Source organism: Cnephaeus nilssonii, assembly GCF_951640355.1.
Source record: "Cnephaeus nilssonii genome assembly, chromosome: 11".
Classification (NCBI taxonomy): domain Eukaryota; kingdom Metazoa; phylum Chordata; class Mammalia; order Chiroptera; family Vespertilionidae; genus Cnephaeus; species Cnephaeus nilssonii.
Window position 1 is genome coordinate 54111607 of NC_137082.1, and position 20907 is coordinate 54132513.

The following is a 20907-nucleotide window of genomic DNA, read 5'->3' on the forward strand; positions in this document are numbered from 1 at the left end:
AGGAACTCTCGTTCAGGTTATCCTGCAAAAAAATTAAGTGTGGGTTTCTAGCTCTGTATTTTACTGTCCCAGAGAGGTTCAGAGGGGCGTGGTTTCTTGCTTAGGTTCTGATGTGCATGGACTTTCAGGTGTTCGGATGGGCCCTGTGTTTATCCGCTACCACAGAGTGTGGTGTGTGTTTGTTTTTATTGCTGAGTCATTCTTAAGGGCGAGGCTGCCCTCCTTTCTGAAGCTCCCCATTCAAGAGGAGACCCAGACGGAGTGCCGGGTACACCTCAGCTCTGTGTTTCCGACCCTTCCAGGCGTCCAGCTCTGCTTTGACCCGAGACCGGGGACACTGCAGCGCCGCCCTGGTAGCCTCTCGGTCAGGGGTGGGAAGATGGTTGAGAAAGGGCTGTCCCAGCAGTGGCTTCCTGAGCAGCAGACGGGGCGGGGCCAGGTCAAGGACAGCGTTCCTTCAGGAAGTCACTGATGCTCTCTGATTTCTCCCTACTTTCACAAGGACAGGGAGAGGTGACCCTCTGTGTTGGCTGCTGTTGTGGTGGGACAGCTAGAGCCCAGTGGCCATGGTGGCTGAGCCCGAGAGTGGCTGAGTGGCGGTCCCATGTGGGCATCCCCTGGACCCAGTGGGGATGCCATGGCACCTTGGGGGGTGGTCTAGATAAGGAGCAAGAATGGAGTCCTGGCGGGTAAGTATCTGGGCCTGTCCACACGTGGCTGCCCGGCACTTAGAGCTTGTCCCTGTCTGGTTAGCACCTCAGATGCAAGGTGTGCAGACTGCCACGTCCGGAAACTGAGGGCTGTGGACCTCGAGAGCCCGTGCCACTGCCCATCAGGGCACTCGCCAGTTCTTGGCTCCTACTGGTCCTGTAGTTCCTGTGTGTTGAGGGCTGTGGGAGAGGAAGCCCCTTTTCCTTATCCCAAGAATGGTGACGTGGCCTGTTCTGTGCCCAGAGCCCTGAGGCACCTGGAACTCATCTCCCTGGAGGCTCTGAGAACTGAATGTCTGTAGCTCTCCCTGAGATGTGTTGTTTCTGGGCTCGGGGGCTGGTCCATGCAGGAAGCTTGGAGTCAGGTCCTGGGTGAGGATAGGTGGCACTCTCCTGGCTGCTGGCAGCGTGTGTGAGAACCTTCCCTCTCGCCTACGAGGTCTGTGTGTGGGAATGGGAGTAAGAGCGGTCCACGCAGCCAGCCTCCATCACAGCCAGCACAGTGCACAGCTCGCCTTGTGCTGAGGCCAGGGCCAATAAGAGTTGCCATGTGATGGGCAAAGCTTAGGGATGGTGGTCCCAGCCTGGGGGTGTGGAGACACCAGGACCAGGAGGAACCCCAAGTTCTCGGCATTGCAAATCCTCTGAAATTCTGAATTCCTTTTTATTTATCCATCATTACTGTGTGTAGTTCATTGTGAACATTTGATTTTTTTTAATTAAAGGGTTTTTTTTAATATGTTTATTGATTTAAGAGAGGAAGGGAGAAAGAGAGATAGACAGAAACATCAATGATGAGAGAGAACCAATGATAGGCTGTCTCCTGCATGCCCCCCACTGGGGATTGAGCCTGTAACCCGGGCATGTGCCCTTGACCGGAATTGAATCCGGACTCTTCAGTCCACAGGCCGACACTCTATCCACTGAGCCAAACCAGCTAGAGCAAGGTTTTCTTTTAAGACAGTTATAGAATCCCACGCAGTTGTAGGAAATAATATAGAAAGATCCAGCTGACACCAACGGTAGCATCTTGCAAACTGCAGCCCAACCTCACAGCCAGGATGGGGACAGGGACATAGTGAATACACGGGTGCTCCTCACCCGGGGCCTCCTGACGCTCTTTGTAGCCATAGGCATGTCCCCGCCCACCGGCTGCCAAGATCCGGTCGCCATCCCTGGGATTCCAAGAGTCTTCTGCGCCGTCACTGTGCCCTCCCTGCTGGGCCCTGCTTCCTGGTGACCATCACCCATGTGGACGTCGGGGTGTGCCCCGTGTTTCTCCGGAGTGACTGCGGGCTGTGGCTGCCGGGTTGGTGCTCAGTGTGTGTTGGTCCCGTCAGGACCTGCCCGGCCCCAGCTCTCAGGTGGCGGGACCTTCTCTTGCCCCAGCAGCAACACTGCTCCTCCCTTCTCGGCATCGCCCAGCATGAGGTGTGTCCCTTGTTTCACTGGCATTTCCTCGAGGTCGGTGTGTAGAGCCCACCGTGCGCCCTCGGCAGGAGCGGCTCTCTCTCTCTTGCCCATTTCTGACTGAATTGCTTGTTTCTACCGTCAAGTTTCAGAGTTGGTTACAAGCCCTTCGTCACTTCTGTAGCTGCAAGAGACTGTCGCACTCTGGCCCTTGTTCCTGCCGTCTTACAGTCGTTGGCAGAACACAAGTGCCTACTTTGATGAGATTATTTGTCGATTTCCTTTCATGAGTATGCTTTTGGTGTCAACTTGTCAGCTCTGCCTCATCCCAGGTCCTGAGGTTTCCTCTTACCTTTCACCTTAAGAGGTTTTAGGTCTAGTGTGTGGTCCACAGAGTCCGAGGGTTGAGGGGGGCAGGGAGAGTTGGGGGGGAGCGGGTCATGCCTGGCTGCACACTGGAATTCAGGGACCAATCAGGACCAGAGGGGCTGTTCTGGTTCCCTGTCGTCCATTGAACTGTGCAATTTTGCTGTTTCTGAATCTTTGGAGCAGACGTTGGGTGTGACTGGTCTGCAGTTGAGGAAGTCCATTCCCTTGTCCCAGGGCAGCTTCCTGCATGCTGTCCGCATCGACAGACCCTGTGCTTCCTCCCTGCCTGTCCTTCCAACTGTGGTTTCCGTGGGTGAAGGAACATTTTCCCTCACTGCTTTCATGACCTTTCCTTGTCTTGAGTCTGAAGTGTGTGGCGTGGCTGTGGGGCTTTGTCCTGTCTGGGACTCATTCAACCCCTGACCTGAAGGCTGTGCCCAGTGACAGGATGTCGGCTCCTTTGTTACCGTCTCAACTGTCCCCAAAGCTGTGTTCATTTTTCCATTTTCAGTCTCCTGTCTTGTTCAGATTGAATGGTTTCTGTTCCATCTTCAAGGTCACTGGTTTTGTTCCCTCTGTGGTGACGTTGAACCCGCCCAGTGCATCTTGTTGGTTGGTTGGTTGATGTCTTCTGTTTCCTTACTGAGGCTGTTGTTTGTTTTATCTAAGTGTCCTTGTAGCTGCTGGTTAAAGGATAACTGCTCTCCAAATTGAAAAAGAAATAGAACGAGAAGAGTGGCTTGTTTGCATTTTGTGAATCTTTGGCTTAGCACGGACAGTGGTCCCCCCGCCTGTGTGTCAGCCTGTTGTGATCTACTCTTGGGTGGAAAAGCAGGAAGAAATAGGCCCTCTACCCTCACTGCCTCTCAGGACAAGGGGTTGGAACGTTGCAGGTGCCCTGAGGGCCTCGGGACCCTGTTTGGTGACCGATGTGCAAGGTCTTATGCACCTTGGAGCCACAGCCCAGGCTCAGCTCAGCTCAGCTCCACGCACCCCTAGGTCTGGGGGCCCCCTGCCTTTTTCTGCTTGTTCTCATCCTTTCAAGTTTTTGTTAAAACTCCGGAACCGTTTTTCTGAAGGGAAACTATATCTTTATTTTTAGTAAAAAGATTCCTTTGCTGCTTTTCCATATTCATGTTGGAGCTCTAGGTGTTTGGAACTGACAGTAAGTGGGTATGAACTGAAGTGTGGCCTGGTGTCTACATCAGAGAATAAGTATCAAGCACTCGAGTTGGTGGGTGGGCCGCTGACAAGGCCGGGAATATGCAGCTGACCGTTGAACCGTGGGGGGAATTGGGCGCCGACCTGCACAGTTGAATATCCATATATAACTTTTGACTCCCCAGAACATAGTTGTCCCTGGGTACGTACAGGGGATCGGTTCCAGGGCTGACACCAAAATCCAGGGGTGCTCAAGTCCCCTCTATAGAACAGCCTAGATCAGTGCACACAGTCGGCCCCTCTGCATCCACGATTCCCAACTCAGGTCAGAAACAGCAGGTGTTCATTGAAGGAAGTCTGAGAGTAGGTGGACCCGCACAGGTCACACCCGTGTTACTCAAGGGTCAACTTAGTCTGACTTGAAAAAGCCAAGATCAGCATTCTTCAGGTTGTCCTTTATGTTTCCAGGTCTAAAGAAATCTTCCCTTCCTTAGATAATATTTGATTAGCCTAATACAGTTGCTGCTTTTTGATTTTGTGGTTTAGACTTACTACCTCCATTTTTCTTCAAAAGAATGAGGTTTTACTACAATGTCGTCAGTGTCCCAGTGATTGGACCTGTGGTGTCTGTCTGGTTCCAGGCCCCCACAGAGCAGCTGACTCCAAAAACAGTGCCCAGAGGAGAGTAACTGCAGCTTTCACGAGCCCCTGAAATCCCATGGCCGTGACAGGTGTGAGAGTGTGACCGTGAGATCTGACCGGTGAGACGAGTGTGTGTAGAGGGAAGCTTCAAAGCTGGTTCAGACAGAACGAATTGTAACGTAGTGGGACATCTCTGACACGAGCCTGGTGTCGGCTCTTGGGCAGAGCCTCTTGGTCTTTGCTGGTTGGTTTATTGTATTAATATTTAATAATTTAACCCAACTTTGGATACGGAATTCATGGTACCTTTTCCTGTTCTCTGTGGACAGATGCATCTGTTTCTGCACTTCATTATCACATTTCCTGTTTTTATAGCCTGGATAGTATAGAAGTAGTTAGTTTCGTTTTGTTAAATCTTATAGCTTGCTCAACCTTATTTTGAGGATAAATAACAGCTCCTGCTGGTCTCTAGGAAGTTTTTCATCGTCACTCTTCCTATTTGCTCTTTGTTCTAAAACCAGTGAAGCCCAGTGGATGCTCTGGGGTGGCGGTGGGTGTTGGCTTTCACAGGAGGAAACGAGCAGCCTCGAGCTAGTGAGATGAGGCAGCATGTTCCATAACTAGGATGGTCTCTGTGTGTGCTTGTGCGTGTGTGTGCGTGCTTGCGTGCGTGCGTGCGTACTTACCTGTCCCGAGTCAGGAATCTGATTCAGTGCTGGAAAAGTGCCTTCCCTCATGTGGGACCTAAAATGTTCATTTCAGAGCTGTTCAGCCTCATCAGCAGCAGATGTTTGGTGAAGAGCTGCCAGATAATCCTGATGGAGAACAGCCTGGTCCTTCTAGAAGAAAGCGACAGCCCAGCATGTCAGAGACCATGCCGCTGTACACTCTGTGTAAGGAGGATTTAGAGAGTATGGACAAAGAGGTGAGACCCTCAGCGTGCCAGGGCCTGTGCCCTCAGCCGGCTCCACTGGGGCCCAGCATCCTGCCTGTGGGTTGGGACTAGCACTTTGTTTCTAGGAAACGAAATGGGCAACAGAATCAAGTGATGTATCAGTGTGTCGGCAGCATTCAGCAATAAGTACACTACCTCGGGTTTGTGGGGTTTGTGCTTCCATCCGTTTGTGATTCCATGGTGGGCCCTCCCAATCCCTCCCTCCGCCGGGAACCTGACAGCATCTGGGCTTGTCATTGACAAGGGGGTGCTCCTGGCATCGAGCAGATGGAGGCCAGGGATGCTGCCTAACAGCCATGTTAAGTCAGTATTGTCTGTCTCCTGGTTCATCTCTAAAAACCACAGCTCTCACGTCAGCCTGTTCTTGGTCCACCTGGTCTGGGGTCCTCCCCTGGCCCTTATGCCCCACACCCTGTCACGGGCCAGGCCCCTTGGGGGAAGGGTCATGCCCATCAGGGTCTCCGTTTGTACATTGTTAGCACAGCATCTTGGTCTGGCTTGTTTGAAGGGCCAATGTAGAGAACCACGTCACACATCCCAGTAAACACAGCAGCAGTTGACTCCTAGCAGGCCCCTGGGTGGGACAGGCGCTGAGACAGATCATTGGCCTCAGTGTTCATCGCCTGGCATGATGGTGCCATGCAGACAGATCACTCGGTTTCACTGGGAGTGCTGGGCAGAGGAGGAATACAGAATTTCAGTTTATTTTCAGCAACAGCAGGAAAATGTAAATGGTCTGTTCCATATAGAACCTCACCAGAGCCTCAGATTACCATCCTCAGAGAGAGTTTTTTTGTGACCATTAAACCCAGTTTTTACGGGCCCAATTCCTCAATTTCCATCACCTGCCTCTGAGAACATTGAGCCTGTACACAAGCTGTTGTTTCATAAAGATGTTTTCTCTAATAAAAGAATTTCCTCACCCTAGCCCAGTGGTCAGCAAACTCATTAGTCAACAGAGCAGCAAACGGCGGCTCGTGAGCCGAAGTTTGCCGACCACTGCCCTAGCTGGTTTGGCTCAGTGGATAGAGCGTCGGCCTGCGGACCGGGGTGCCGGGTTTGATTCCGTTCAGGGGCACGTACTTTGGTTGCAGGCTCCTCCCTGGCCCGGGCCCTAGTCAGGGTTGCAGAAGGCAACCAATCGATGTGTTTCTCTCACATCGATATTTCTCTCTGTCTTTCCCTCTCTCTGAAAATCAATGGGAAAAATGTCCTCGGGTGAGGATTTAAAAAAAAAAAAAAAGAATTTCCTCAACGCTACTTCTCTAAGCCCAGGTCTAGATGTCCCTTCCACAGGCATGCTGTCCACTTAGGAGGAGGACACCTGGGACCTCGCTGCTCTCCTCCTGGCCACCCGGCCATCCCCCCGGTCAGTCATGGGTAACCTCACTGCTGGACGTACAGACACACTGCCCAGTTTGTCAGGCAGTGACAACATTTTTAACTCTTGTTTGCTTCATATCAAAGGGATTGAAATTTTAATCTCAAATAAAAGTGTTATATATCACTCACTCTGAAACTAATCTTTCTTACAGAAATAAAAGTTAGTCTTAAAACTTTAAACACTGCTGTTGGGAACAGGAGGAATTGAAGGCAAGAGACATCCTGGACTCTCCCAGAGAGCACAGGAGTGAGGATAGAGGGTGTGTCAGGAGACTGGGGGTTCTGTTTCATCTCCACCACGAAACCACGCCAGTGCTGTGGGCGGCAGGTGACCTGGGAAGTGGGGGTGTGGTCCACGCTTCCTGACTGAGTGGGAGCTGACGCTCCTTCTCTCTGGGGCTCCTCCGTCCTGGGGAGCCTGGGGCGTGTCCTCATCCTCCCCCACGGCATGGCGAGAGGGCTGGGAAAAGTGGGGGCGTGAGCGTGCTGGGAGTGGCGGGCGGTGCTGTTCTGGGCTGCTGTCCCTAGGCTGTATCCATAGGGAGGCCCCGTAGAGCCGCCCCAAGCAGCTGAGCAGAGAGAAGTCTGCTCTTTCTTAAAATTTAGTCAAACATGATGGCCCGTGCCCCAGCTGGTACCCACTGAAGGGACATGTGGCTCTTGTGCAGGGGCAGTGGGGGCAGAGCTGCTCCTGGCTCTCCGGTCACCCTGGATCTATGGCAGCCAGTGGCTCCATCAGAGGGGCCCGTCCTTCAGAGTCTGTTCCCTGGGAGGGGACACGCGTGAGACTCCAGGGTGTCAGGAGACCCTCTCACCATCCAACGGGCGTGTCTGCTATTTGTTACCATGAGTCAGCCTCCTGGGGATTTGCACTCCTTTCCTGACCACCCAGCACTCGGGGCGTTTCAGAGAACCCCCCCAAGTGTAGGTGTCGCCTGGCCAGCGAGGAGAACCGTGGACCGGGTGGTGCCTCCACACCATGCCAGACCTCTCCCTCTGTCGCGTCGTCTCGGCAAGTGCTGGTCATAAAGGTGCAGCCTGAGGTCTGCCGGCCGCCTCCTGCATCGCACGAGGGCTCTGCGCGCACACTGGGAGCCTCAGATAGGAGAGGAGTCACAACAGTCCTGTGAGGTGCGGGGGACACATAAACACGAACTACCCCTCTGCACGCAGACCGCGGGGCGTGTCCTGACCCAGAGGTAGTGACGCTGCTCCCCAGCACCTGTCACTAGGGGAGGACAGGTTGGAACAGGTGGAAGCCGGAATCAGAGCCGTTGCGTCCCCCCTATTGCCAGGGTCCTTTTTCAGATAAGATTCTGTTCTTGGAGGTGAGTCAGGGTACCTGCTGCTTCAGCTTCACCACTGCGGACGCATTCCATCCTGATTTAGCCGCCAGTGACCTCTTAGTCAACGCAGCGTCTTTTGCATGAATTCCTTATGTTGACTCTGCAAAACATTCATGGCAAATACGGTTAAGCTCTAGGAATCTACCCAGGTCACCTGGCATGGTTTTGTTTAGTTACCTGGTGGCACTCTATTCCTTTCAGTAAATGGATAATCCTGGGAAGTGTGACTGTGAACATGAGCTTGCTCATCTGTGCCATGTCCTGAGGTCCCTGTGCTCACCTGCGCCTTGCTCTGAGGTCCCCATGCTCACCTGTGCTCACACCTGTGCATTGTCCTGAAGTGCTCACCTGTGCCGTGACTCGGCTTGTTGTAGTGTTCGTCCACCAGAGGGGGCTCTTAGACAGGCTGGGATCGTGTTGAGGAGATTGCAGTGTACTCGCCTGCTGTGAACTCCACACCACATCTGGTGTTTCCAGAGTCCGGTGCAGAGCTCAGCACCCCGGTCCATTATTTCCGTGCCCACTTCCTTCTGACGCCAGAGCTGTTTTAGACACTTGTCCTCATAGTGCACCCAGCAGCACACCAGCATTTTAGAGCCGCGTCCTTGCAAACCCAGGTCTGAGACAGAATCTCTACTTGCTTTTGTTTAAAAATTATAAAGTATATGCACGTATAGTGTGATTTCCTGTTAGTCATTTTGGTGCCAAGTGGTTATACTGTGTGTATAACCGGGAGTTGTGCGTAGTGCTTCACTCAGAAAAAGAGCTTTTTGCCAAACCAGGGCCAGTTGTGTCATCGGTGTTTGTGGGGCTCGGCAGCGGGAGGCGCCCGGCCCCGTGCTGTGCAGAGGCAGCCCTTCCAGCTCAGCAGAGGGCCTTCTGCCGTCCTGAGACCAGGGCCTGTGTTTTATAGGACGGGCACTCTGCTGAACTTGTTTCTTTCTGTGAGCACCGTGAGCTCGTGCCTCTGGTCCGGTCTGCATGTGTTAATACGTGTCCTTGGAGAAAGTGATACATGGATTTGCTCTCTGGTGAGTTAATGGGACGAGCCAAAGTGTCTTGAGGTGGTCACCCGGCCCCAAGAGGCCAACATGGGCCAGAGTCTGTCCGCGTGCAGCTTCACCGGTGTTGTTGGCTCCGGGCCTTCTCGAGGTCCTGGGGACCCCATTATTTCAGCCTGACAGCGTCACACCACACAGCCCTGTTGGGTGCGGGGCTGGCACACCTGGGAACTCCTCAAAGAGCTGCTTCCCCAGCTTGCCGGCAGGTCTGCCCTGTGCTGGCAGAATGCTGGGCTGTCATTAACTCTGAGTAAAACAGCACATTTTCCACTGGCCTTAGAAAGCTGAGACGAGCAGGTTTCCCAGCAGCTTTGGGGACGGTGGGATGCCACACTCTCATGGCCTCGTTCCAGTTGCATCATAGGTTGGGATTGTTCATAATACATTCATGATCCTTTGCTCAAATGATGGCTCTTCTCAGGATACAGAATTAATAGAACATTCTAATAGGAGGTTTGCTTATCAAAGAGAGTAAATATACCCGTTAAATATACCAGGAGGGTAAGTGTCAGTGACGTCTCGGGTGAGTCTGCAAGCGGCACCGTGGGTGATGCTTAAGAACCTGTGAGCAAAGCCTCCACTGTGTGTAGCAACGTCAGTGGGTCTGGGGGCTCCGCTGTTGTTTCTGGGTCTGCAGTCGGTCTGTTGGAAGCTGGAGGTGAGAGCCTGAAGGTGTTGACATTGATGTGAGCTGGTTCCTGGTCGAGGCTGCTCTGTGTTGGGAGCTCTCTTTAATCAGAATTTTTAGCTTCCTGACCATCTGGGGTGCTTTACTTGGTGGTGTCCCTGCAGGCCCTGCAGCCCATTGTCCTACTTCATTCAGAGAAGCTCCTGGGCCCTCAGAATGCCTCCTGACCCCCTTAGGGCAGGTGTGTGGGGTGGGAGGGAGGAAGTGCACACGACCCTGTGTGAGGAGGGAGCACCAGGGGATCCTCCCTGGCTCAGGGCTCTGTTGGAATCGCGCAGCAGCAGGCTCAGTGCAGAGGGCACACACTTTTCTGTCGAGGGTTAACTTGGGACAGAGAAAACAGGTACTGGTGCAGACTTGTTGAGCCCATGACAGTGTCCCAGTCATCACCAGAGAGTAGAGCGCTGGCTAGACTCTGCGCTTGTTACTCCTGTCTTCCAGTTAAAGGACTTGGAGACCTCGCAGGTCATTCCCAAGGTCAAGCAGGTGAATCCTATCCCAGTGGCTTTTTGTTACTCAGCAGGGGTGGGGAGTGTCTGGCCTTCAGGCCGTATAAGGCCCCACAAAATCACTTGGTCTGGCCCTGCCAAGGCATTAGGGATGAGTTAAATGTTTGACCAAATATAGCAGACTAATTATTAAGTTAATAATTTTGTATGGCCCATGAATAATGCTATAAACATCCGGATGGCCCTTGGCAAAAAAGGGTTCCCCACCCCTGCATTACTGGAATCAGCCAGTTCCATGTGCTTGGGAGCAGAGCTGAGCTGGGAAGTGAGCCCAACAGCCCCCTGGGTTACTGGCACCAATGGTGCCAACAGTGCAGTTTGGGGGTTCCTGGCTCTGCCCTCGCCTGCTCTGCCCTGGCCTTGGGGTGATGTTTTGCGGGGTCCTGGCAGTGCTGGCGGAGCGGTGTGAATGCTGCAGACATCGGCCTCTGGCCTCTCTCCCCGCTGCCTGTGCTGGTGTCGGCGAGTCACTCGGGCCAGCCCTGCCAGCCGGAGACTGTTTGCTCTCGTCAGCCTCACCCAGCACGTCCATAAATGGTTCAACCTGGAGCTCTTGGAAAAAACAGGCGCAGGTTCCACTGACTCCATCTGGACACCCAGTCGCTCACCATAAAGTCCGTTAGTGCGCTAGATGTGAGATCCCTGTCAGAGTCACACACCCAGAAGTGACCCCCAGGCTGTGCCCCCCCACCCCCCTTGAGCCTCGCCACGTTCCTCAGCGGTGGTGTTGGACCAAGCTTACCATAGCCCGGCGTGGGAGCGTAAAGTAGCATGGAACACGTGGCCCCAGGGTGTGCTGAAAGTGTGTCTGCTAGGTAACGCATCCCCCGGAGGAACGCGCGTGCGGTTCTTTACGAGCTGATCTGTGAGCTGACTCCTGGCCCTTTGGCAGGTGGACGACATCCTAGGAGAAGGCAGCGATGACAGCGACAGCGAGAAGAAGAAGCCAGAGGAGCAGGAGGAGGAGCAGGATGGGGCACCTCAGCCCAGGGAGCCCAAGGCCCCAGCAGCCCAGAGGGGGCACGCACTCCAGTCGAAGTCACCCAGCGAGAGGAGTGCACCGGAGACCCGGGGGCCCAGGTGAGGGTGGACCCCGGGGAGGGTGGGCGAGAGTGAGGGTTGGATGAGAAGGAGGGCTGCCCTGGGGGAGGGTTCAGCAGGAGCAGGGCCCAGGCCCCCACACTGTCCCCGGGAGAGCCGGCACCTCTGCTCAGACATGATGCTCCCTCCACAACCACAGGCAGGTCTCCCCCGGGCTCACAGACCAGATGGCTGGATCGTTGTCACCCGAAGCAGTCGGGGGCAAGGGACCCGAAGGTGCTGTGTGGTCCTGAGAGGGCCAGGCTCACTCACTCTCTTCTTTCTGAAACAACTCACATACAGCTTCTTTAAACGCGAACATTTTCTGGGTATTACATCGTGATGATGTGGTTTTTATCCAGACTTCATGGTTTCGGTTGTTGCTCAGGCAGCTGATTGTCCTTCAGGAGGGGCCGTGTCTATCCCACATGCTGCTGCGTTTACAAGTGTGATCCAGGCAGCCCGCCCCTCAGTCCTGGTCTCGCCTGGAGGGCGCCTGGCCCATGTGTCAACCGCAGGAGCCTCCCCCGAGCCCTGGCAGGAGCACCTTGCTATGCAGGTAGCGGGCCTGGGCCGATGGCATGGTTGACACGGTGACACTTCCTGTTTTTCATGGCGCCCCCACCGTCCCACGAGCTCACCCAGAACTGCATTTGATTCTGCAGGCCTTTTATTGACTGAGTCCCTTCACGCCCTTCAGGTCTGACCCCTAAGCTGTTGTGTGCCCGGGTGAGTGACAGCCACGGCTGGGCAGGAATTCCAGCCACAAGTGGGGACAGATTGTCCCTGTCCCAGCTTCAGGAGTTTCTCAGAGACACACACACACACACACACACACACACACACACACCTCCCTCGAGATGGCCACTCAGCTGAGCGGCTCTGAGGCCGAGCTGCCCAGCTAACGTGTTAAATCTGTGCTGGGAGATGACGAGCCGCACACAGTCACTGCTCACTGCGTCCTTTCTGCGAGCATCCCCTGCGTTTCTGGGGGAGGGACATGAGGACGGGGCCTTGCCGAGTGGTGTCCTAACGTGAGATGTTATCTCATCGATCTGTGGCATGTGCTCTGGTTAGGAGTTTTTAACCTGGCGCTGTCTTCTCTCTCAGAAAGAGAGAAACAAAGTGTTTCCTCAAAGACCCCAAGAGGATTGACCGCAGCCTGCAGGCTCTGTCCTTTGGGGCGGAGGTGGACACGGGCGCTCCAGCTGGGCCAGGTGCCGCTGAGCTGAACACTGTGTTTTATTTGAAATTCAGTAAGAAGTGCTATTGGGGTTTTTGTTGTTTACGTGTGGATTGTTTCGGTTCGTGACGACTTCCCTGTGCGATGGCACGGCCCGTGCTGATGCCACACGTGCGGTTGGCAGTACATCGTGCCAATCCCGCGGGCCAAGCTGTTCTGAGGAATCTGAATGCCACTGAACTTAACAGTGTGTTTTCTCGGAAGTAGAAAGGGGTGTGTTTTTGCTTCTCTGCCAAGAACTTACTCGTTCCTCCTTCAGATCAACAGTCACCACATGCCTGTTCTATGCGCACGGCAGCCGGGCTTCGGCTCCCGGAGGTCAGTCCCTGAGAGAAGTCGGTGCATTTGGAAAGCATTTGCCCATACCAGAGCTTTCCCAGCGGGCACTGCGCTTGCCTTTGCCTGGAGGCATGGCTTCAGGATGACCTGAAAGTCACGTAAGACTTCCTTCAGATTCTTTGTAGAGTCGGTGGCTGAGTGAAGACGACAGGTCAGAAGGGTGGAAAGGAGCAGTTTCCTTCATGCCCTGTTGACAGTGGTCTCAGCCGTTTCCCTCACCGAAGATTGTTCTCCGAGTGCCAGGAAATGTCAGTCTTGGCGCTGTGGCCGTCCCATCTGGTCGGTGGTAAACCAGGAAAACTGCCCCATTCTCAGGGGCTGAATTCCTGGCACGCATCCGGCCCACCCACCTGTGCTCGAGCATTGACCCCATGTTTCCATGTGGACATGGGTGTGTAAGGTGTTTCTAATGGTGGTGGATTGACCTGGAAGGTTTGCTTTAATACACTGGGGGTTTGTCATCTCTAAAATGGAGGAAACACAGAACTTCACTGAGGATTGTCAGTTCCTCACTCGCTTCCCCCCTGGAGCCGTGGTTACGCACCGTCGTGCCTGCTCCTGCCCTGCCCTGTTGTCTTCGGTGGACCCCTGGGCATTCATCACATCTGTGTACACAGTTGCACTGTGTCCAGTCTCTTCTGCCACAAGCAGTGCTCAAGCCCCATGTGCTTGAGCGTATCACTCGGTGGATTTCTGAAAGCAGAATTGCCAATCAAAAGGTGTTTGCACTTTTAACCTGCCGCTGCTGACGGTTGTCCTCTGTGGAAGGTGGTGCCAATTCAGACTCACCTCAGAACAAATGACAGTGCTCATTTTCCACACCTGCCTCAGCACACGACAGATCAAAAGTGGTGTCATTGTTTTTCTGCCTTTGTCTAAGGGCCCTGCCCATGCCCGAGGCTGAGCCCAGAGAGCCCACACTTTGGGGACAGCGACTTCACCAAAACAGTCCAGCCAGTCACTAAACAGCAACAGTAACAAGCCTGGAGGGAGAGGAGGCCAGGACCCAGGGCTGCTACAACATGGGAACTAAAATGTCCACTTTCTAGCAAAAACATTACGTAGAGACAGCAGAGTCTGACCCACACAGGAAGACAGCCAAGCAGGAGGTCACAGACCGAGGCTTCAGAGAAGCCAGTATAGACAGAATGAATTATTGACAAGGCCTCATCTAGCAGACAGGAACGCTGCAGCTGAAAAGTGTAATACCTAAATGGAAATCCACCAGAGGGCCCCAGAGTTGATTTGAATCTGCAGAAGAATTAGCAGACTTGGAGATGGATCGATAGAGATCACGGGATCAAAAGGCACAGACTCGGGTGTGGGCACATGGAATCAACCAGGATCCAAAATCCACAGACGCAAACACGCTGCCCAGTGCCACCTAGGGAGCAGAGCCTGCCAATCAGATTCAGGTGGTCCTCCCTTTGCCCCAGACGTCACCTCCCAGAGACGGGAAACAGACCACATGGCCACACATCACACTATAGAGTGACCTCATGGGTCCCGTGTCCCCGCCCGCAGGTGGGCGGGCCAGGACTTGGAATGAGATCTGTGATGGAGACAGATGCCTGGGTTCCTCGTCCACCCAGGGCATGTTCTTTTCTCTGCAGGTGCAGAGCCCTCGGCAAAAGCTTCCTGACCTTGCTGATAGTGTTTCTTCTGTTTCGTAAATAAATTACACGTTTTTCCTAACATCAGCAGTTGTGGTTTCAGACGGTGGGTCTGCTGCAGTTTGTGTGTTCGCTTACACTGCACATGTGCTGTATTTAGTTACGTGTTATGTGTGATTTAAACATGTTACATTGTTGTGTTACATGTATGCTCTCCTTGCACACATGCTGTGTTTGCCTAGCTCTATACAGTGCCTGTCACAGGTAATCACCACCTGAGCAGTCTCTCCAGGAGATTTTTCGGGCCTGTGACACGAGCAGCACTGTGCGGTCCCGTGTCAGGGTAAAGGCAGGACAAGGTGGGTTCCTCAGGTACCATTTTCAAGCTGTTGCTGAGGGTCCGTCACGGCGCAGAGGGAGAGCCATGAGCTGTTCACGGGCTGGCGGGGTCTCACCGCATCCTCTCTTCAAGTCTGCAGGTCCGTCAGGGAACTGAGTGGTCTGCAGGGCCATAGCAAGGGTGATAGCGCCCTTGCCGGTGTTGCTCAGTGGTTGGCGAGTGTGGGAGGCAACCAATCTCTCTCCCTCCCGCCCTCCGTCCCTCCCTTCTCTCTAAAAATCAATGGAAAAAACATCCTCGAGTGAAGATTAGCAAAAAATAACAATTTTTAAAAAGAAGGGTGATGACATCGGCTGGTAATGTAATGTGCTGGTGTGGTTGCAGTTTATTGTTTATCCAAGTAATTGTGACAGCTGCCTGAGGAAACAGTGGACTGCCAGGGCGCCCCCTGGGACGGGCCTGTCTCCGAGTCTGCCTGGGGCCTGCCCGTGTGTGGTGGCTCTTTGTATAATCAGAGCCAACGCCGTCTGGAGCCCTGTGGAGAGCGCTTTGTCCCGGCTCTTAGGTGGAAGGTAGTGCGGGGTCCCGTGGCCGTGCACAGCGCCTGCCGCGTTAGGAAGAGAGGCGGCAGCTCCCAGGTGTGCTGGACAAGCGCGTCACTCGTCCTGGCCCAGCACCTGGCCTGCCTACATCCACCCGTCTGCACCTGGACCCGCTCCGTGTGGGCCGATTGAGGCCTGAAGCCCCCCAGAGTGACTGGAGGCCCCGCTCACGCCTGAGCTCCTGCAGGGGCAGGTGCTGGCCTGTCCTGAGCCCTTTTCCAGCCGGTTTGTTCAACGGCAGCCAAGGCCTTGGAGCTGACAGGGAGCACGGGCTTCTCGCTCCTCTGCCATTTTTCTTTCTGTCCTTTATGTTCTCTGGGGTTCCAATGGGCCTTTCGTTGTAGTGGTTTCATGACTTCCTGCATCACTAACGCCAGCGTCGTTTCTTCTGTCCAACCACGTCGCGGTCCTTTGAAATGCACAGTGAAGGAAGCAGAGGGAGCCTGGGTTGTGGTCCTGGGTCAGGTGGCCCTGCCTGTGTCCTCCACCTCAGAACTGTGGTTTGCTCCCATTTTGAGACTGGAAGCCCCTTGGCATTTGCAAGCCCCTGGCAGACAGAACGCCTCACAGGGACAGGTGCTGTGTGGGAGCATCTCATAGCAAATGCTTCTCTTTCAGGGGCCACAAGAGGAAGCTGAACGACGAGGACGCGGCCAGCGAGTCCAGCAGGGAGTCCAGCTGTGAGGACGAGGAGGGGAGCAGCTCGGAGGCAGACGAGATGGCGGCGGCACTGGAGGCGGAGCTCGACCTCATGTGACCTGCACAGCTCCCCAGGGTGGGCGCACACGTCATCTCCCCTCCTGTGACACCTCGACGTCCCGTGCTGGCCCTCACGTGGGGGTTCCTTCTCTCCAGGAAGACGTGTCTCTTTCGCAAAGCTCCACATACAGAAACATTTTGCAGAAATGGGTGTTTTGAGAAGTTTTACTACCGGAAAGTCTACTTTTTTCGTGACCGTGACAGGAAGCGTGGGCCATGCCAAAGATCTTGTGGAGCTCGGCCGCGCAGGACTGTGGTTCCTGTCGTGTGTAGGGGCCTGGAGGGTGTTTTCCTTTAAATTCCGCGGCATACCATTCAGGGCGAAGGCGGGGCTCCGACGAGACAGGCGTGGCGGGAACCTGGCGCCCTGTGCTTTTCACACTGAAGTTACCAGATGTGCAGGGATTTCTGAGAGGCCGTGTTCACATGTGGACAGGCCTGGGAGCCCCTCTGCGACCCTCAGGGCTCGTTTCTGAGCGACGCCGGGATCCCTGGAACTTGTGTCCCTATGTTTCCGGGACCAGGTTCCAACACAGTCCGGCGTCCGCTCCTGCTCCTCAGATCTGATGTAAAGTTTTGTATATTTCATATCTGACCCACCAAACAGGTCTCTCCTCCATTTAATAAAGCCCTTTTTGTAAGCTCTTCTGTCTGGTGTGTTGCGGCAGCAAGCGGGCTCTCCTCCGTACGTCGTGGGGCGCCCACCCACCCCTGAGCCTGTCCCTGTCCCTGTCACAGCTTGTAGAGCAGGGGACTCGGTGTGCCGGGAGGTGCTGAGGGGTCCCAGCCTTGGGAGTGTTTTGTCGGCCAGCCATGGCTGTGGGTCTCCATTATGGGGACATTTTTCAGAAGTGTGCAGCGAAGCACTAAGAATATGGAAGGATTTGGCTTAAGAAAGTAGATGTGAGGACCTGCAGAAGCAGAGGGCCGCACTGCAGCCCTCACTGGCACGTGGAACGGGGTTCGTCGTGCACACGTAGCAGCCAGCTATGTGGGTCATAGGGTGGCCTGTCCTCAAATCCCGTTGCTCCCCGACCTCTGGGCTGACCCGGTCAGCACGACAGGTGGTTCTGGGGTGAACCCTCTCGCCTCCTTTGAGGCAGCCCCTTGGTGTCCTCCTCTGTGATCCCAGACAGACGTCGGCCACGGTGAAGGACACCAGAGACCAGGAGTGTGTGACCTGTGATGCGCCTGCCTCGCGAGGGGGGTGCACGAGGGACCGTGAGCAGGCTGCTCTCCCACCTAAGAGCCTGCGAGGCCCCTTCCCTAAGCTGCTCAGGCTGTCGGCATCGGTGAGCATCGCGCCCCCGGACACCATGCAGAACTCCCCTCCACAGGTGTGACCGCGGCACTTCCAGACCGTCCTCATCCGGAGAATCCCTCCACTCTGCATGAAGGTCATTTCCTTTCTCCCACTCTTGGGGGAGGACATGGCAGGCCTGGTGGCTCCAGTGCCATTCTTAGAGGCCAAGTATGGGTCTCACCGTGACAATTTCCAGGCAGCTGGCCCAACCTCAGGGTGTCCTTGTCCCTGTTCTGGGAGTGTCTCTGGAGAAGCCCCTGCTCCTCAGGGGCTCAGGCAAACCCCAGCAATGCTGCCCGTGCTCCTGGCTCAAACGCAGGCCGAGAGCCGGGAAGGAGCCCGAGCAGGAGAGCGGGTCCCAGCGCTTTGGGGTGGAGCAGCCGGTCCTTCTCAGAGCGTCTTCTGTTTTCAGTTTTGTGACCCGTTGATGTGACTGGGTGGAGCTGTTCCACCCCAGGCAGGATACTGTCTGCTGTCCTGCGTCTCGGCCGCAGAGACAAACCACCCCGGACGTGGCTCCAGACCCTCGGGGACACACCAGCGGAGAGGAGGTGGGGGTAAGCCTCTTTCCCACCTCGTGCACATGCACACATGTACACACATGCACACCCAGGGGACAGCTGGGGCTCAGGCTGGCCCTGCAGTACAGAGCATGTGAGATTCCATGGGAGCCTGGTGAGTTCCAGCCGCCTCAGCAGACGGACGGGAAGCGCTCACCCTCTGGAGCCCTGCCCTCAGCAAGCCTGGGGCAGACTGGAGCTTAGGCCACTGGAGGGTGGAGGCCGTGGCTCCTGCCACCTTAGACCAGGGACCTTGGGGCCTCAGGGAGCCCCACCCTGGCGATCACCCGACATGCCCCGTCAACCCTGTGGAGAGTGCTGTGAGCACCCACCCGGCAGAGGGCCAGATGGAGGTGAGAGGAGGCAGCTGCCTCTCCCCTTCTCTGTGGATGGTCTCAATCCCAGACAAGGCAGCCGCCCTGTGAGGACCAAGCGTGCACACGTTCACTGAGCACTGAGCCAGGCGCTGGGTCCCTGGAAGGAGCGCCCCACCCGGGTGCACAGGGGAGGGAGAGGCCAGGGAGAGACCTCGGAGGCCGGTCCTGTCCAGCTGCGTGTCTTTGGGATGGAGCGGCCCTGCCCAGCTGCGTGTCTTTGGGGTGGAGAGGCCCTGCCCAGCTGCGTGTCTTTGGGGTGGAGCGGTCCTGCCCAGCTGTGTGTCTTTGGGGTGGAGAGGCCCTGCCCAGCTGCATGTCTTTGGGGTGGAGCGGTCCAGCCCTGCCCAGCTGCGTGTCTTTGGGGTGGAGAGGCCCTGTCCAGCTGCGTGTCTTTGGGGTGGAGCGGCCCTGCCCAGCTGCGTGTCTTTGGGATGGAGCGGCCCTGCCCAGCTGCATGTCTTTGGGGTGGAGCGGTCCTGCCCAGCTGCGTGTCTTTGGGGTGGAGAGGCCCTGTCCAGCTGTGTGTCTTTGGGGTGGAGAGGCCCTGTCCAGCTGCGTGTCTTTGGGATGGAGCGGAGCAGAGCAGCGACAGCTGCTGCCCAGTTCACAGCCGTGAACATCATTGCTGAGGAGCTGCCTCCCCTCTGGGGTGGGGATAGTAAGTTCCCTCCTGGTGGCAGCCAGATGTGCAGATGGCCTGAGACCCTGAACCTCCCACTGACCTGCTTTCAGGGGCTGCCCAGCTGAGCCTGGCCCTGTGGAAAGCCAGGGGGAAGCAGGGCGCCCAGCAGGTTCCCGGGGGAGGGAGGCACGCAGGCCGGAGGGAGGGCGGGTGGACAGGCAGGTGGACAGGTAGACGGGCGGCCGCAGGTGAGGCCCCCGCCATCGGCAGGGGCTGACTTGTCACATCTGCTGACCTCTGTGGAGTGAACCCCCACCTGGGCCAGTTTCAGACCGACACAGTGACCTCACCAGCAAAGAAAACAAGAACATGCAGGACGTGGGAGTTGATGAGCTTTGTTCTTTAATGTGTTTCTGTCACGGCAGGTTTATGAACGTTAACCTTTAATAATGGCTGTTTAACAGCTGCCTTGCTCTCTCAGCCCAGAAGCAGCCCGGACACCCCGCCGCCCCCACCTGCACTGCCCCCAGCAATCGCTCGGTGAGCTAACGTTAACATTTGTGCGATGCTCGCTTGCTCGGCCGGTCCCTTTATAGCCTCTTAAGAGCCTCTGTTCTTTTCATAGAATCCAATAAATGTAGAGCAGGAGAGACAGATATGGGGGGGGGGGCAGCTTCTGGAACTTTCTCTAGGATGGATCCCAGGCATCTTGTAAAGTGGGGGTGCGGCCTGAGCCCGAGTTTCCAACAGGTTCCGGCAGCAGAGCCCCGTCCACCTCCCTTCATTTGAGGTCAGGGACTCGCTGCCCAGAGAGGCCTCAGAACTCCCCCAAATCCTGTCACTCGCTGGTTAGACTCCACTGTTGTCCCACCCTCCTGCCACCTGCTCTGTCAACTGGCCTTCACCTCTCTTCTCACTAAACATTACAGACTCAGCTATTTCAGTACACTCGCCTACATGCACACACTCAGCTACACACACACACACCTATGTGTGCACACTTGCACTCACACACACATTCACCTGGGAACACATGCACCCACACATGTACACATGCACACACGCTCACACACAGTCACCTATACACACTTACTATGGCCACACTCACACACATGCACACCAGCACCTACACAGCAAACCATGAGACGTGAGAAATCCCTGTGAAGAGAATTGCCCCAGAATATCCACCTGTGCAGTGACAACGTGAAACCTGCTGCCCGCAGCTCCAAACCAGCAACACCCGTGTTTCTCTGGGCTGCGTCCTCGGTGCAGTGTCTTAGCAAACACGTCGCAGCTGCACCGCTGCTCCGGTTCAGGCCGGCTGTGATCAGGCCTGAATCTGTGGGCTGTGGTGGAATCATTTCTCACAGCACCGCCCCAGGCAGTTCCCGACCTGTGGTTTATCCAATTAGCTAACATCCCTGGTTTCAGAACTGAGCAAACAGCCACCCGGGTGAACAGGACACAGCACCACACGGCACAGGTGAGCCTCTGCAACACAACACGGCACCGCACGGCACAGGTGAGCCGCTGCAACACAACACGGCACCGCACGGCACAGGTGAGCCGCTGCAACACAACACGGCACCGCACAGCACAGGTGAGCCACTACAAGGCTCATTTGCAGAGGAAGCCATGCTGCTGGGCTGATGGTCCAGCTATATCCAACTGACCGTCCAGGCTCAGGACCCTCCTCTGTGAGTCTCCTCAGTGGGTGCCCCCCCAGTGCAGTCCCCATGTGTCCAAGCAAACTCTTCACTGGAGCAGACACCTGCCTTTTCTGGGCACAGCAGTGGCTCCTTCGGTCATGCAGGTCCCCACAGAGGTGAGATTTG

At 55.5% G+C, this 20907-nt stretch overlaps 1 protein-coding gene across 3 annotated transcripts in view; it reads left to right on the plus strand.

Moving 5' to 3' along the window:
- CTDP1 (CTD phosphatase subunit 1) overlaps positions 1-16836 on the plus strand; it is a 34669-nt gene extending 17833 nt beyond the window's left edge. For 2 of the 3 annotated variants that reach the window (XM_079783384.1, XM_079783385.1), the window contains exons 11-13: positions 5055-5217; positions 11127-11314; positions 16070-16836. In XM_079783384.1, coding sequence (XP_079639510.1) covers positions 5055-5217; positions 11127-11314; positions 16070-16208 — 490 coding nt within the window. In that variant the 3' untranslated portion in view covers positions 16209-16836. Of the gene's footprint in view, positions 1-5054; positions 5218-11126; positions 11315-16069 lie in introns of those variants that run through there. The other variant, XM_079783386.1, reaches the window with a different exon arrangement.
- Positions 16837-20907: the final 4071 nt, after the last annotated feature.